The sequence below is a fragment of the Eptatretus burgeri genome, chromosome 8, assembly GCF_056783735.1.
Source record: "Eptatretus burgeri isolate ZD-2024b chromosome 8, Ebu_testis_v1, whole genome shotgun sequence".
In the NCBI taxonomy this organism is placed as follows: domain Eukaryota; kingdom Metazoa; phylum Chordata; class Myxini; order Myxiniformes; family Myxinidae; genus Eptatretus; species Eptatretus burgeri.
Window position 1 is genome coordinate 68604109 of NC_140968.1, and position 17311 is coordinate 68621419.

A 17311-nucleotide genomic window follows, 5' to 3' on the forward strand; every position below is an offset into this window, starting at 1 on the left:
AGAAACGACGAAGGAAAAGGAAGTATTGCCAGAGACACGGGAGATAGACCGAGTCGAGACTGAATTAAATAGACACGAAGAGGCAACAGAAATAAAATGTATAGAAACTCGGGAGATAGAAAAAGTAGGGGAGAGACTACACGATAAAGACGGGGTTAAGGACGAGCACACATACATTGAGGTAGTGGAGGACCATGGGGGAGAGCTAGCGGACGGTGTCGTGACCCGGTACAAGCAGCTGGATAGCCTCCTTCAGGAACGGAGGGAGATGCTATGCTCCCTTGAAGCTGATCGCGACCAGGTGGGTTCGGTCGTGTCAAGCGAGGTATAGGGGGTGACTGCTGCAAGCAGGTGCACGTGCAGCTTGTGGGGTATAGAGACCCCGGGACCCCGAGTGGTGGCGTGAATCCCCAGTGTGGTTGTGCAGGTGTGCGTGTTTGCGAGTGTGCGGAGATGCGTGCTTTCCGGCACGCATTGTGCGAGTGAGACCCCCTGTGTGAGTGAAAGTCAATGTGTGACAGAAACCGTGTGTGTGAGAGAGCAGTATGCAAGGGAGATGGCGGTTGGCATGCGGGAACATGCAACCGCATGTCCCGGTGTGAATGTCATGGAATGGTGTGTGAGAGTCGTGACACGTGGAAGTGCGTGTGTTGAGTGGAGACGACGACGGCGACAGATAAGGGACAGAGGCCGGGTCGCGGCCGTAGATGGATTGGGGACCGCGCCGGGTTTACCCAGCGGCGAGCGCGAGGTTCGGGCCGTGCGCACGAGACCGCCGCGTGCGCGCTTGCGGGAGTGAAACCTGGTCCGGAAACGCCAGCGGTGGATGTTGCCGATCCTGCGGACGGACAAAAGGTAGGCTGGATAACGGATTTGGACCGGATGGGTTCTCCACGCGAGCGTGTGTGTGAAGCTCTGACAGGCAGAGCACATGTGTTCGTGTGGGGAACCCCTCGAGACACGAGGCTTGTTTTTTGATGCGCAGGGTGACGTCATGGCTGCACATAGGGTTGGAATCCGGCAGGAGGGGAGATCCCTGCCGGATGGTACCATCCAAGAGGGACGAGGTACGCGAACAGCTGCCATGACGTCACGGGCAAGGTGTGCAGGTTGCGAGTTGCCGCGCTGGTGCACGCGCATTTAAAAAAAAAAAAGCAAGCCTCGCTTCGGGTGAACAGGATTCTCTGGGCAAGGGGTGGAATATCCCCTTGGCCAGGGCACAGGATACCCCTAGTTAGGAGGATGGGTTAGTTTAGTTAGACCGGCTTCATGGGGCAGGGATAAGTCCTCATGGAGCCCGTGGAATGGATTAGGTAGAGGGATGCAGTTTAGAATTGGGATTGGAAATTGATTTTTGGGATTTTGAGAACAGTGACAGACTGTGGATGTGTAGAGGGGACGTAGCTTAGCTACGTAGGTTAAAAGGATGTGCTACTAGTGTCAGGGACGACGTGGGAGCACGAGGTAGTGAGGGGATGTAGTCAGAAGGATGGCTGAGTTCAGTGATGGAGTGTTGAAGAGTTGTGAGGTGGAGACATGTTGAGTGAGTGAGGCCAGCGGGTCTGAGTGAATGGAGCGAATGGGAAATGCATGGTGCGATGAGTGATTGGGGAGAGGAGTGATTCCCGCCCAAGGGACCCTGGGGTCAGTATAATGTGAGTTAGGGGATTAGTCAAATTGACAAAATGGAGGTCGTTTTGTTGTTGGTGGGAGTGTAGGCTCGATACCGATTTGGAGGGGTGCAGGAGCCCTGTTGACGGGCTGGGAGCGGGGCTACGAACTGTGAGTATCGCTGGGTGGGTACCCCGGGCACCGGGCTAGTCGGCCGCGGTAGGCCAAGATCCCATGGGAGGGCCAGGATAGTGTAGTGGGCACGGGTGTGCCCGCATGATTCGGGGGCCCGGGGCGGCATATGCCGCGTGGGCAGTGCGTGGGCACGGGCGACCCTCGGAATGGGGCCCGGGGCGCCAGCCTGCCAGGTGAGCATTTCAGGGAAGTCGCCAGGGAGGGCACTCCCCGGTGTTTAGGGAGCTGGTAGGCTCGGAGGCAGTGTAGTGCCCGGGGGTGCCATTGTTAGAGAATCGGCAGAGGGTAGTTCCTGCCAAGGGAGCCACGCGTCCCAGCCGTGAGACCGTGTGAGGGCACGGGAAGAAAATTGGGGGGCATGGCCCGAAATTTGAGAGGACACCAACACAGGCGACGGGAATCTGGGTTGATAGAACCAATAGTTTAAGCGAGAGGCGCTTGTTGAAATTCCCGGGGTAGTTGAAGGCTAATAATTGTTGGGGTAGATAGGAGTGTACCCCTCCGCACCATCCATCCCTTCGCTCTCGTTGTGGGCCGCTGGACCCACTTTGGGTTAGATCGCTGAAATCTGAGGAGGCCATTCTGAGGCTTGGATTGGGCCTCGACGCAGGACGCTAGCTCTCCCTTATTCCCCTCCGGGAAGGGAACGTAGGGGTTGGGAGTAGGCTAGGTGACAGGATAGGTTAGCCGAACAAGGACGATAAAGGGGGTTAGGGGACGATTTATAGGTGGGGAAAAAAAAGTTGGGGCTAAATTGGGTTTTGCAAATTAAGGGAGTGGGTATGGACAGAGACAGGCAAAGGTGATAGGTTGGGAGGCAGACAGTAGGTAGGTCCGAGCCCACCTTCCGAGTGGCCAGCACCACCGCACTCCCTCCACGAACCTCCAGAACAAGGCAAGGGGCCGGCCAATTTCATCTGCCGGCTGTTTTTACTCCAAGGCCTGTGCCGGCCACTTCATCGGCTGGCTGTTACTACAAGGCCTGTGCCGGCCACTTCATCGGCTGGCTGTTACTGCAAGGCCTGTGCCGGCCACTTCATCGGCTGGCTGTTACTACAAGGCCTGTGCCGGCCACTTCATCGGCTGGCTGTTACTGCAAGGCCTGTGCCGGCCACTTCATCGGCTGGCTGTTACTACAAGGCCTGTGCCGGCCACTTCATCGGCTGGCTGTTTGCTGCAAGGCCTGTGCCGGTCGGATCGTCTGTCGGCTGTGTTTGCTACAAGGCCTGTGCCGGCCACTTCATCTGCCTGCTGTTTTTGCTACAGCGGCCTTGTCATGCCATGCCTTGCCTGCCCACCTTTGCCTTGGCCCATGCCTGCTGCCCTCGTTCATCTTTCCCCATTCTGTTTTGCATCCCCCCCCCCCTTGTTCATTGCCATGTGCGCCAGGATCCTCGTGCAAATTGCAGGGACTGTCCTGATGGCAGCTGCAACATGGGACTGCACCGGCGGCCCGTGCACCGTTTGTTTGTTCACTGCTTTCCTTTGAAGAAGGGGGAGGCCTTGAACTGTGTGTAAGCAGCCTGGCTCCCTGCTTGTGACTTTTACTCTTTTTTCCACAGAGTCCATAGATCCTGGGCCATGGTATAGTGTACAATTATAAGGTTAAGGGAAAGATGTAATTGTAAATGTGTTTTTTTCACCCCTGGCATGTTTGTCTTCGCGCCGGCAATTTATTTAAATCCCGCCGGCAATTTAAGAGTGGGTTTGTTTAGTTAGTTACTCAGCCCGTAGGTTATTTATTTTTGGGACACGAATACACTGAATGTCGCACTCAGGGATCCGAAGGTAAATCGTACTAGGGAAGAACTGACACATCACGGCACACGAAAATTCGACGACTTGGGACGAGTCTGTAAAAAAGGGAGGGGGTAGTGTTACGGCTGTGGAAATTCGCAATACACCATAAAGGGTCCTTAGATCAGTTATGACGCTAAGTTTATGTGCAGATAGTTCCCCACCGTTGTTTAAAGGGAATTTGTGTGATTCATCAAGCTGCGACTCTTTGAGATAGCTGTTTTTCTGTTCTATCGTTATTTTGGACTGTCCGAAGACTTCAAACGAAGGCCCCGTGAAAGGCCTACAACGGCGCGCGAGTTTTCCCACTTTTTTTTTGCGGCGCCGGGGCTGACGGGATAGGCTGCGAGAGCTCGCTGGCGATTGGTGGATACGGGGTGTGAGGCGGCCGTGAGGAGGAAACGCCCCTTTTCGAGGAGCTTCTCGAAAGGGCTAGAGGAGAGGCGGAGCCAAATAGGGGGTGGAGCGAAGGGGCGGAGCCCCGCGCTATATAGGGCGGACCGCGTGCGGGCTCGCTCTCTCTCCTGCCTGGATCATCGTGTTGGATTCTTCCTCTCTCCGTCGACGTCACTCTCTCCCTTGGTCGCCAGGGTTGATGTCACTCTCTCTGTCTGGGTCGTTGACACCATCCTCTCTCTTGGTGGCCAGGGTCGAGCTCGCTCTCACTCTCTCTGTTGGGGTCGAGTGCTTCTCTCTCTTAGTGGCCAGGGTCGAGCTCGCTTCCTCTCTCTTGGTGGCCAGGGTCGACGTCACTCTCTCTCTGTCTCCCTCTCTCGATCCTGCGCTCGTGGTCCGGCGAGCGGCCTGTTGGTGGAGACGCGGACGGGAGGCGCAACAGTGCCGGCTATCTGGTGGACCTGCGCGTCCGGACGAGAGGTGCCGGAGAGGGTTCGCCGGCCGCGTGGGAGGCCGGAACCAGGTGCGACCACGCTGACTGTCGTGGGAGAGAGACTGGACAACCACTAAAGGGAGGTCTTTTCTTTTGTTTGTGTGTATGTGGGTGGCGCCGTGTCTGACAAGTAAACCTGTGTAAGTGACTGTACATCTTTGTAGTCGGTAGTAGTACTTTCTTTGTCGCTTGTCTCTTGCATGATTCCTTGCTTGTGTTGTGTGTGTAATATGTGCTTGCTATAATAAATGTCCTTGTGTGAAATGTATCCCGTTCGTCGTCTCTTTCCCCATTGAAAGTGCCATCTTGAATCGCGGAATAAATTAGTAGTGGGTTTTGAACACCCAGGGTAAAGAAGAGAATCTGATCCGTCGAGGTCGGCGATAACACCGCCCGGTCGACTACTCGCGCAGGTACTTAGGTCGGTCGAATTTGGCGAGCAACCCTATCCTGCACGGGTGGGCAATTGGCACGATCGTGGTGAGGTTAAACCCCCACCCGTGACTGGCTCCTGGCGGTAGTTCCAGGAGTGTCACGACTGAATTGTCCGTCCGGTGGGCGACGCGGTTGCGATTGGAGTTACGCAATCGCTCGCACGCCTGGCGGGCCAGAATTCGTAACAATATATATATATATATATATATATATATATATATATATATATATATATATATATATATATATATATATATATATATATATATATATATATATATATATATATATATATATATATATATATATATATATACATACATACACACATAGGCACACATATAATATATGATGAGAGTTTTAGTAATATACAGACACACACCAATAACGAATATAGTGGTCACTTATTTTTTCGTGAACATATTTTTTCATGAACCAATAGATAAAATGACAGGACTGGAGCTAGATTTCTATCACTATCGGAGTAAACAGAGGCAAGTTAAGAAATTAACTCAGCAAGCCAAAAGAGAGTATGAGAAGGACATGGCTAAGAATATTAAGCATAACAGCAAGGCATGTTCCCAGGAAGGCATGGTTTTTTTTTTTCCAGAAAATGTCTGCTGTTCTTCTATTGCTCCAATCGGTTCCTCTGACTTGTTATTCGAGGATCACCTCAGCGCTGTCGAGTCTGGCCTTTCATTCAGGCCGACTGGCAAGGTCTTCAAGCAACCATCAAACTTCTAGACTGGTCTCCCATCTCTACTTTCTCCAACATCAACTCATCCTGGGAATTCTTTCAAAGAAATTTGCTCTCTCTCATGCACAGGCTTATCCCATCTCGTCTTCAGTTGTCCTACCCTTTCTCTCGCCTATGATACACTGAAACTTGTGGTGAGGCAGTTTCCCTGAAACAACTTGTCTTCGCCTCATGGAAGGCAAATTCAACTGAAAGCAATCTCATTTCCTTCCACAAAGCACGGAACAAGTGCGTGTCGACCCTGAGGAAAGCCAAGAAACAACATATTTCTAATTTCAAGTCTGAACTCTCAAACCTGTCTCCCAACTCCAAATCCTGGTGGCATCCAGTTAAGTCTGTTTCTGGTGTATGTTCCCCCTCCACCCCCTCCCTTACTTCAAATGGCTGCACAGTTGACACTGCATGTGAAAAGTCTGAATGCCTAAACTCAGTGTTTGCTTCTAAATCTTGGGTCCCAAACCCATCACTTTCTATACCCACCTTACCCAGTCTCGGCTAGCTATTCCTGGATGCTGTGTCCTTTTCTCCTGACAAGGTGGAGAGTTTGCTGTCAAACCTTGACTCAGATTCTGCAACCGGTCCAGACGGCATCAGCCCACGTGTCCTAAAAACCTGCTCCTCTGCTCTTGCTCACCCTCTCTCTGTTCTATTCACCCTCTGATTTGGTCAAGGTCATCTGCCATCTGCTTGGAATTCAGCAAACATTACCACTCTGCAAAAACTGATCCCTGCAACTTCAGACCAATCAGCCTTCTCGCAATCATAAACAAGGTTGTGGAATCCATAAAAAGTTTGTTCTAAAGTTATGGAATCATCATCAGGGTTATGGAATACTTTAAGAAGTTTGACCCCCCCCCCCCACCAACCCATCTACTTTCTCAACAATCCTCTTGAAGAAGTCCTTTCATTCAAACTTTTGGGTCTCACTATCTGCCATGATATTGCCTGGGAAAGCCACATTTCCAAGCTGGTTTCCAAAGCTGTCCAGTCGCCGTTTGGGCATCCTCTGTCATGCAAAGTCCTTCTTTGGCACTCCTGAGCTCCTGACCACGTACAAAGCTTTCATCCGCAGCCTCATGGAGTACTGCTCTTTTCTCTGGGCTGGTGCTCCCGCCTCTCTCCTTTCTCCACTTCACGCTGTGGAAACCAAGGCATTTTGGATCATTGGCATCTCCCATGATGAACCTGAGTCTTTGGGTTTCTCACTCGTTCACCACAGGTAGGTCGGTGCTCTTTCTGTCTTCTACCGTTTCCTCTCTGGCCTCCCCCCCCCACCCTATACATGAACATATATAGATTGTCACGGCCCTGGTGTCACGAGGGAACCATGAGGGAGGGGCTGTCCCTGGTTCCTCTCTGGACTCACCGGGAATCGTAGGCTGGCGCACACGAATTACTTTGTGTCACGGTGGGTTGATAATCGACCAGGAAATCCAATAACTTGACCACGTGACCCAGGGTCCTCCATCTGACAACCGTTTACCGAGGAACATGTGATTGCCTTATCAGGGAATCGTGCTCTCAATGCGTACTTAAGTTACTTACTGTATCAGGTGCAGCCGAGCGGAGCTGCCAAGTTCGCACCGGCTAAATTGCAGATTTTTGGGGTGTAACATCCTGGTTAAACTAAGGTGCGGACCATGCTAGACCAATGGAGGAAAAGACAAAAATGAGCTGGGTACATTTCTAAGAGGCACATTTTTTAATAGGCACATTTTTTTAACAAGCGAGGAAAATTATCTGGCACAGTTTGGGATTTACTGCAAATGTAAAGCAGGGAAAGCAAGGAATTTGTGGGGTGCGCAGACATGACATGCAATATTCACAAGGGAAAACGACACAGCAGAGTTATCCCGAATCTTCTTAGACTGTCTTAACTTATGCTATGACAGGCGCCATCACTCACACACACAAGCCCGAGGAAAGTTAGAGATAGCCCAGAGAGATAAGATGCAGTGGAGGATTAACGACCTCCCAATATCTGGCACGGTCGGTGGACCTGCGCAACCTAAACTGCTGAGGAATGGGAAGGAGGGAGAAATACTGAGGGTATCTAGGGTGTGTGAGTGTCATGCAACAGGGGTGCAGCATGGTGTAAGAGGACGATGTGAGGTGCAAATCAGTACGGTTCACTCTTGGGTTCGCTCTGAAATGAACGGTCTTTGTCGGGCTTGCCCGTGCTGATTGCTCTTGTGCGTCTACAGTGGACGAAAGATAGATGATGGAGAGAATGCAAAAGAGAAAGACCCTGTCGTTGAAAATAACTCCATTTCCACAAGTTGGATCAGCATACCAAAGGAGAATCTTTAATTTCGGATATACGGAGGAAGAATATTGAATGCTTGACTGAAACATTTTAATGGACTTCACTGAAACATAAGCCCGAAGCAATTCTTCTTATACACAACTTGATATTCCAAAGAATGGGAGGGGAGAACGACAGGGTTAGCTGATAAGCATTAGGCAAAAGAACTCCAACTGCAATATGTGTCCACTGGGTGAAAGAGAATGACATAATCATGACAAAAGTTGCAGTGTTCTCAACCAGGTCACCTTGTTTCATAGTAAGACATTCCTTTTATCAATATTTATGTCAAAAGACTCTTGGGTCAAGGGAAACATAACTGACAGCCAATTCGACTATAGCATAAAAACTAGATTTGTAAAGCACCAGCAACAATTATAATTGAGAGTACATGAATATAATTATTTTTCTTCCACAACCCTTTCGTAATAGTGTTAGAATCTGTACGTGTAAATGTTGCTGTGGGATTCAGCCGAACTGAGCGTTGATAGAATGAGAGGAGTTCCGGCTTGTAGTGGTAACTTGGGATTCCGCACTTGACCATGCTGACTCGCGGCGCCACTCCTTCAGCGCCGACGCTTGCCCTCCTGCGCTGTCTGCCACTGTCTCACTGAAGTCTCCTGGCGAGTCTGGCGTCATGTCTCTGTATATATGTATATGTGCATAATGTATATATATATATATATATATATATATATATATATATATATATATATATATATTTGTTGAATGTGACAAAGGAAAACTTGTATTATGAGAAATCCAAGTGGCAGAGACTGGTTGTCACCTCCTAATAATGTTTGCCTATTGGGAGAGGCAGTCTTCTGTGGGTAATTCCATGAACATGGTCCCAAAGCATTATTGTTGACAATGTACATCTTGTTTTGAGCTATTTTGGTCATTGTATCATATGTGGAACTCGTTTGTAGTTTGTACGTCTGTTTTGTTGCCCAACTGACACTCAATTAATTGAGCATCAAAGTCAATGAAACATTTTTGATGGATGCACTGAAAAAATAAATAATCGTAGCTCTTCACCACTATGAGAAATGATTGGTCCACTCGGTTTTCATTTTGCAGGTCTGAGGACGACCAAAATTGTGCAGATAAGGAGAGAATGGCAAGGTGAGAATTGATTTTCTTTTCTTTTTTTCTTTCACCTCCATTATTTCTTTCTTATTTATTATTTTCTTCACAATATTCACTTTGTCGAGAGTTTTTCTTCTGCCAATCAACACATGTAATGTCTTTCCATCTTCCTTCTCTTCAGTACAGTGGCTGATCGTTGGTTGTTGCTTTTTCATATTTAAATACCTTTGGATTTGTTGTTCATCTTTTTATTTATTTTCCTAATCTCTGCACATCCAAACCTTGCCATTTTTTTGTAGATCATGTACCATTTAACCTCCCACCCTTCCCTCACCATTTCTCCACATAGAGAGAATCACAGCGAGATTGAGCGTCGACGTCGTAACAAGATGACTGCTTACATCTCTGAGCTCTCTGACATGGTGCCGTCATGCGGTGCCCTTGCACGAAAGCCTGATAAGCTGACCGTGCTTCGCATGGCCGTATCACACATGAAGTCTCTTCGGGGCACAGGAAACTCGCCTACAGAGGGAGCCTACAGGCCCTCATTCCTCACAGATCAGGTTAATGCTCAACTCGATCACTTCACAGGATGGTTTTTTTCAAGCTAAACATCTATGGTGATAAAATCCGAAGTACAAAACATCGTTTTGATGAATTAATTTTGTATGTGGCCTATGGCTGCTGGTTGCATCATTGCTGCAAACATCGCGATGCCACTGATTCCTGCTCCAGCCCTCTTTCATCTGGAGCAGGAATTGGTAATTTGGCCAGGAGGCCAGCTCTAACTGGCCTATTCTTCATGAAGACCACCGTGAGATATTTAACGTCTACTAACTATTGCTGGCAGACGAGAATCCAGTGTAATATCCATCCGAGGGAGGGTACACATATTGATGCCTTGCCCTGCCTTCGAGAGACCAGTATGACAGTTTATAGCTGTGCCAAGATTCAAACCCAGGTTATATGGCACAGAGGCAATTGTGCGTACCTCAAGGCCATCCTAACAGCCCCATCATTCCAAACCTCTTGCGATAATGGCATAATATCAGTTTAGTTTCCCATTTAAGGAAGCAGAATACCACTCATTTAATGCTCAACTTGCATTTTGTTTCTGCACTTTGAATGAACCTGGAATTTTGATCATTTATTTTGCAATGCTTCGGTTGATTTATTTCTTCTTCTTCTTCTTCTTCTTCTTCTTCTTCTTCTTTTTTTTAAAATAGATATACTTTAATGATGTTAAATTGGCAGAATTATCAAATTGCAAATAATAAAGCAAAAAAGGAAAAGTATGTTTTACACACAAGTAGTCAAATTATATTTTCATTTGGAGAGTTCAAGTGATGTTATTTTCAATTCAAAACTAATGTCTTTAACATTCAGCCGTGAAAACTAAGTTATCAATCAGGAACCCTTGATTTGTCGCAATGACTAGGGCGGTCGATGACGTGCCATTGCAAATCCCCACGCTTTCCACCGAAAGCAAAGTTGAAAGATGCAATGCGTTCCATCTTGAATTACCCAATATCAAATTTTGAGATAATTTTTTTCTCCTTTGACCCCTGTGACCCTAAGTCCCCACCCCTTTGAGCATGAACCTGGGGTCAAATCCAAAAAAATTGTGCCATATTTCATCCATTCCCCAATGTTGATTGCATATTTTATTAAAATAATTATATTGATAAGTGTGTGTGTGTGTGTGTGTGTGTGTGTGTGTGTGTGTGTGTGTGTGTGTGTGTGTGTGTGTCTCTCCATAACTCCAAAACCATGACACCTCGTGGCCGGAGACTTTGCATGCATATTAAGAGAACTCCAAGGGAGTGCATGAGTGAAGATTGGGTGTTTGGGTTCATTTAAACACTCCTTTTGAAGATAATTAAGAGCCTTATTTAATTATCCTTTATCAAGGCGGCATTATGCTTGGTCACCTTGCTGGGGTCTTAATTCGCCTTTTTTTTTAGGCCTGCTCAACAATGCCTTAACTTGGAACAGGCTGCAATGGTTTCTTTTTAATAAAGTTTTTGTTTCACTTTCTTCACTCATATTATCCAATACCTCATTATCGTACCTACGAATTGCTGGATACATTGCAATGCTTATAAATGCCTGGACACACCAGCATTTGTGGCTTCAAAAACAGCCTCCACTCTTCTGGGAAGGTTTTCCACTCGATGTTGGAAAATTGCTGTGGGGATTTGCTTCCATTCAGTCACAAGAGCATCAGTGAGGTCGGGCACTGATGTTGGGCGATTGGGTCTGGCTCACAGTCGGCATTCCAATTCATCCCAAAGGTGTTCGATGGGGTTGAGGTCAGGGCTCTGTGCAGGCCAGTCAAGTTCTTCCACACCGATCTCGACAAACCATTTCTGTATGGACCACGCTTTGTGCACGGGGGTATTGTCATGCTGAAACAGGAAAGGGCTTTCCCCAAACTGTTGCCACAAAGTTGGAAGCATAGAATCATCTAGAATGTCATTGTATGCTGTAACATTAAGATTTCTCTTCACTGGAACAAAGAGGCCGAGCCCGAACCATGAAAAACTGCCCCAGACCATTATTCCCTCTCCACAAAACTTTAGAGTTGATACTATGCATTCTGGCAGGTAGCATTCTCCTGGCATCCTCCAAACCCAGATTCGTCCGTCGGACTGCCAGATGGTGAAGCGTGATTCATCACTCCAGAGAACGCATTTCCACTACCCCAGAGTCCAATAGCGGTGAACTTTACACCACTCTAGCCGACACTTGGCATTTTGCATGGTGATCTTAGGGTTGTTTGCAGCTGCTCGGCCATGGAAACACATTTCATGAAGCTCTCGACGAACAGTGCTTGTGCTGACTTTGCTTCCAGAGTCAGTTTGGAACTCAGTAGTGAGTGTTGCAACCGACGACAGACGATTTTTCCACGCTACGCGTTTCAGCACTCGGCAGTCCCGTTCTGTGAGCTTGTGTGGCCTACCACTTCACGGCTGAGTTGTTTTTGCTCCGAGACGTTTCCACTTCACAATAACAGCATTTACAGTTGACTGGGGCAGCTCTAGCAGAGCAGAAATTTGATGAACTCATTTGTTGGAAAGGTGGCATCCTATGATGGTGCAACGTTGAAAGTCACTGAGCTCTTCAGTACGGCCCATTCTGCTGTCAATGTTTGTTTATGGAGATTGCATGGTTGTGTGCTTGATTTTATACACCTGTCTGAAATAGCCAAATCCACTCATTAGAAGGGGTGTCCACATACTTTTGCCCATGCAGTGTATATTTTACACAAAATGTGAGATATTGTAAACATTTAAATTATCCATCGGGTAATCTGCATCATCCTTGTACCTTCCCAAATGGAACACTTCCAAAATATCCAACAAACCTAACTGTATATTTGGCATTGTGATGGGAAGAAAGCTTTTATTTTGCCTCTGCTGATGAAGTGGCCAGAGGCATTAGCTTTTCGGGTTGTCTGTCCATCTGTACGTACGTCCATACGTTTACATTTCTTTCAAATCTTTACAGGTATGTTTGTCCGTACTTTCATTCGTCTGTCCATGCTAATTTTCTTTGTTTTCTCGACAACCGCTTATGGGATTGACACAAAATTTTCACCATAGGTGTGACTACTTATGTAGAATGTTTTAACGATAAATATGACGTCATAGGTCACTTGGTGTCGCAGCCATGTTGGAAAATAGGAAAAAATTTGGACCTCTGTATCTCTGAAACCACTCCACAGAAAAAATTCTAACTTAGCACATGTCAAGTCCTCCCCATGGGGACTAAGTGTGATTTTATTTTTTTTGATGATGTCATCGGTGGCAGCGTCGTAAATACATACATATGTCGAACGCTTTATCTGATCAGTATGAAAATATTTGAGGGTCATCAAAGGCTAAATTGTTTGGGGGGGGGAATAATTTATGACATCAGTCACGTGGTTTGGCAGCCATATTTTATTTTTTAACATATAAACTTTCAAAAATCTTCTCTGAAAAAGGCTGAACAGATCGAGGCAAAACTTTCCAGGTATATTCGCCTATCCATGAGGAACAAGAAGGTCTCCACCTATAATGTCATAGGTCACATGGTTTGGCAGCTCTGATTTTTTTTTTGAAGAATAAATCTTTAAAAATCATCTTCTCCAGAACTGTCAGACAGATTGAGGGGAAACTTCACCCACATGTTCCCCAAGCCTTCGGGATACCAGTGTGTTCACAAATAATTAATAGGTCACATGGTCTGTCAGCCCTGTCGTAATGTTTATCCCTGTGTCGTAAGAGGCGACCAGGGTTGCGTCAGGAAGGGCATCCGGCGTAAAACATGTGCCAAATCACTATGCGGATCATACGGATGATCCGCTGTGGCGACCCCGAACGGGAGCAGCCGAAAGAAGAAGAAGAAGAAGAAGAAGATGGTCTGTCAGCCACATTCGATTGAACAAAAATCTTAAAATATACTGTATATTTCTCTTGAACCGCTTCATCAATCGACGTGAAACTTCACAGTTATGATCTAGTCGTAATGGGGGAGGTATGTTTTAAATTTCAACCTGATGAAATGCATATTCTTAAAATTATTTTATATTCTTCATCTGGGTTCAGGGATTTAAATCAAACTTGGTACAAGTATGTATAATGATGTAATAATGTGGGCAGAGGCATATCTGGTGACGTGGAAAAGTGCCCTTCTCGTTGATTATATTTTTGGACTTCATAAGAAAGAAATCTATATTTTTAGGCTGGTATTGATATCTTTCTGTGCAGTTAATGAATCACGTTTGGGAAGAAGTGAATGTCAATTAAACTGTTGTTTTCTGTCAAACAATGACAAGGATATTCATGCTGGAAAGGACCTTTTGGCATTGATATATTTTTGGGCAATTCAGTGGTAATCGATGCACAATTTGTGCAGATTTTCTAACTTTGCAAAACCCTCCTCTCAATTTGGGATTTAATAATTTGTATTTTGTTGGGAATAAAGGTATACGATTTGGTGTTCACACAATAAATGTAGTACATTTGATGTTTTCTTTCCAACTAACACGTGTTGGTGACGCACATACAGAATTTGCTCGCTGCCACTGAATTACCCTTTTGGAAATGTGTTGCTAAGCTTACTGTTGCATTGAACACAAGAACCCTGTTCTTCAGCAATTAGGACCATTGTCACATGTCATGAAAGCTTGTTTGTTCCACATTAGGAGCTAAAACACCTCATCTTGGAAGCTGCTGATGGATTTCTGTTTGTGGCCGCCTGTGAGACTGGTCGGATTATCTACGTGTCAGACTCTGTCTCACCCGTTCTCAACCAGCCACAGTCATCCTGGGTTGGAGGATCACTCTATGACCAGGCACATCCTGATGATGTGGAAAAACTTAATGAGCAGCTCTCAACAGCTGAAGGGGCTGCAGCAGGTAAGCCTGTTTGGAGGTCATGGGTTATCATTGTTGCATTATTAAAGGTCACTTCATTTCGGATCATCCGAGAATTGTGCCATTTGCTCTTCATTGATATTGCTTACTTTTTCTTTAATGTTTTAGCTGCTTCAACAATCTTTTAATAATGATGATTCACTGATAATATTTTGAGGTTTTTTTAATGTTGAAATCTAAGCTAAGGGAGGCACTAAATGAAAGAGTGCAGCAGCTTCATCGACAAACAGAGAATCAAAGAGCAACACTGAGGCAAGGATATATGAATGTCAAAAAGGAAAGGGGTGTTGGGCGATTGGGTCTGCAAATATTGGGTCTGCGATTGTGTCTAACAGCTTGGTGGTCAATAACAGTAGAAGCGAGCAGTGGTGGGTATGGGAAAAGGCACAAAGTGGTGGCGGACAACACTCTTATTGACTAGAGGGAGAGCCACGAAACAACAGACAGTCTCCTCCAGATACGAGGGATGAAGGGATGGAGCTTAAAATTTGGGAGGGTAACCAGGTGTAGGCTTCTGGAAAATGCATGTGACCTGGGTGTGTTAGAGGAGGATGGAGGAGAGGTTTAGAGGAGTGAGTCGCTTGGAAAAGGAATCCACCAACCTACCTGCAATAGTTGATAAGCAGACCTTTGGACTCCACCTCCTGCTGAGAGAGACCAATAATATGGAGAGCCTTGGACTCGATCACCTGGAGAGGACTGAGAAGGAAAATAGCTGCACCAGCCCAGAGTACAGACCCATACTCCATGACACTTTGGATGAAGTAATTACACACACTAATGAAGTGGAGTGGGAGCTGAGAGAAACTTCTCAAACCAAGAGTGATCATTCAAACCATTTTGTGTCAGAGTTCCAAGTTTGAAAATAGACTGTTGTCCTCTGTGCTTCCTGGAGTAATTTGTTCCGAGTTTCCTTAAAAGTGCAAAATCCCTCTCATAGCCTTGTGATCTTTTGAGGGTCTAGGCTGGTTAAAATGCCGAGCAACTGGTGAAAATTATATTTCCCTCTCTTGCACAAATGAAGGACAAGCTCCTTAAAGGTCAGTTCCTGTTATTACGTCGTGCATGTGAAGCAAAAAGTGGGGTTAAGAAATTGGTTCACGTCTGTCTGTCTGTCTGTCCGTCTGTCTTTCTCTCTATAAACGTCATTTTATGATCGAGGAACAACTTTATTCCAATTGACTGTTATAAAATGAACCTGTAGCTGTAGTTCAGCAGTACTTTGGTTCTGAATTTGTCCTGATTGCATATGTGCAGAGAGGAGTGAGATGTTTTTTTTTAGTCTCTGCCTGCCTGGTAGTCAAACAACATTAAAAATCATTCCAAACAGGAAACTTATTGTTTTTTAATGATGTTATAAAGGACACAAACAACAGGCACAGATAACTAATGTAATGTGTTAAACAAGGTGGTGTAAAAAATGCTGTATCAACGGTGGTAAACTTCCGGAATTTTTTTTTCTGAAATTTTAAAAATCACCATTTTATTTGAATTGAAATATATACTGCACTTGAAAACTGCAGAACACAAATTACTTTTTGACCCTTTTCAAACCCTTCCGTTTAGCAGTACTTGGACAAAGTATCTTGGCATTTTACATGATCATGACCAATCAAATTTGCCGCTCGTAGACTCTGCTCATGTCCTCGTTTCTCAAGACAGCGTGAGGTAATGTGTTCTCCCAACTCTCTCGTTAACCTCCGCCATCGAAGATCGGAGGTTACTGTTTTCACCCCTTTCTGTTTGTTTGTTTGTTTGTTTTTTTGTGAACAGTATTACGGAAAAACTCCTTGACAGATTTCACCGAAACTTGGTGGGGGGGTTAGGCATAGTCCAAGGATCATGCCATTAGATTTTGGACTTGGTCCAAAATGCAATATGGCCGTTTTGGCGGCCATTTTGAAAAAATATTTTAAATTTTTTTTTTTTTGCATTTCTACATATTTTACATGATTTCCAACCCCCCCTAAAAAAAATTGTTTGAGAGAAAAAAAATTTTGCAACTTCTTTTTCAACAAAATTTCGATTTTTTTTTTTTTTTGCACTTCTGCATGTTATAAGTGATTTCCAACAAAAAACATGCCAAAATTATAATTGCGGCTGATTTTGGAACTTCAGGTGGATATACCCACGTAAAATCAATTTCTGTCTCAAGGAATCTAGTTATGACGAATGAATTGAGTATGTAAAAGTTAAAAGTAAAAGGGAAAGTTCCAAACTATAACTCTGTGAGCACTGTTGACGTCAAATTGAATGAATAGGATATCAGGTTCACTTGAGTGACCTAGCAGTATTGGCGGCGGAGGTTTTGCACTCTACCGAGTGCTCCCCCTCTAGTTACCTTTGGTTTGGTTTTGTTTTTTTATTCCTGGCAGAAATATTGCCCTTTTTCCACTTTCCACTTTACTGTTCTGCAAATTTTAGTTCTGCTCATACAGAGCTAATCTCTCCTTTTGAGTTAATAAAACCTATCACCTCCTTTTGTACCATGTCTAGTGATTAATTTTGTGGTGCTGAGACACTGATAAGAGCATGGCCATTAATGGAACTTTCCATGTGATCATTCTTATGTCAAACACAATACATCGTGTTCTGTAAGCTTTGCATTTTAAGCTTGTTTTTTTTTTTTCTTCCTAATAAAGCCTTGATGCAGAAATATGTCTGACATGTTTAAAATCCTAAGCTTGCGTTAAAACAGCTTAAAATACTAAGCTTTGCATACTTTCTCTTCCCCATGAGTTTTTGACTTTAGTTATAAAGATATTTATGACTTCCACTTTCATGGCCCAATTTTCCCAACTTCATGTGGG

The 17311-nt window shown here is 45.5% G+C and overlaps 1 protein-coding gene across 4 annotated transcripts in view; it reads left to right on the plus strand.

The window, feature by feature from the left end:
- Nucleotides 1-17311, plus strand: part of LOC147021962 (aryl hydrocarbon receptor nuclear translocator 2-like) — a 150956-nt gene that overhangs the window by 42262 nt on the left and 91383 nt on the right. For all 4 annotated transcript variants that reach the window (XM_085892451.1, XM_085892450.1, XM_085892448.1 and 1 more), the window contains exons 4-6: nucleotides 9070-9114; nucleotides 9428-9641; nucleotides 14270-14483. In XM_085892451.1, coding sequence (XP_085748577.1) covers nucleotides 9070-9114; nucleotides 9428-9641; nucleotides 14270-14483 — 473 coding nt within the window. The remainder of the gene's footprint in view (nucleotides 1-9069; nucleotides 9115-9427; nucleotides 9642-14269; nucleotides 14484-17311) is intronic.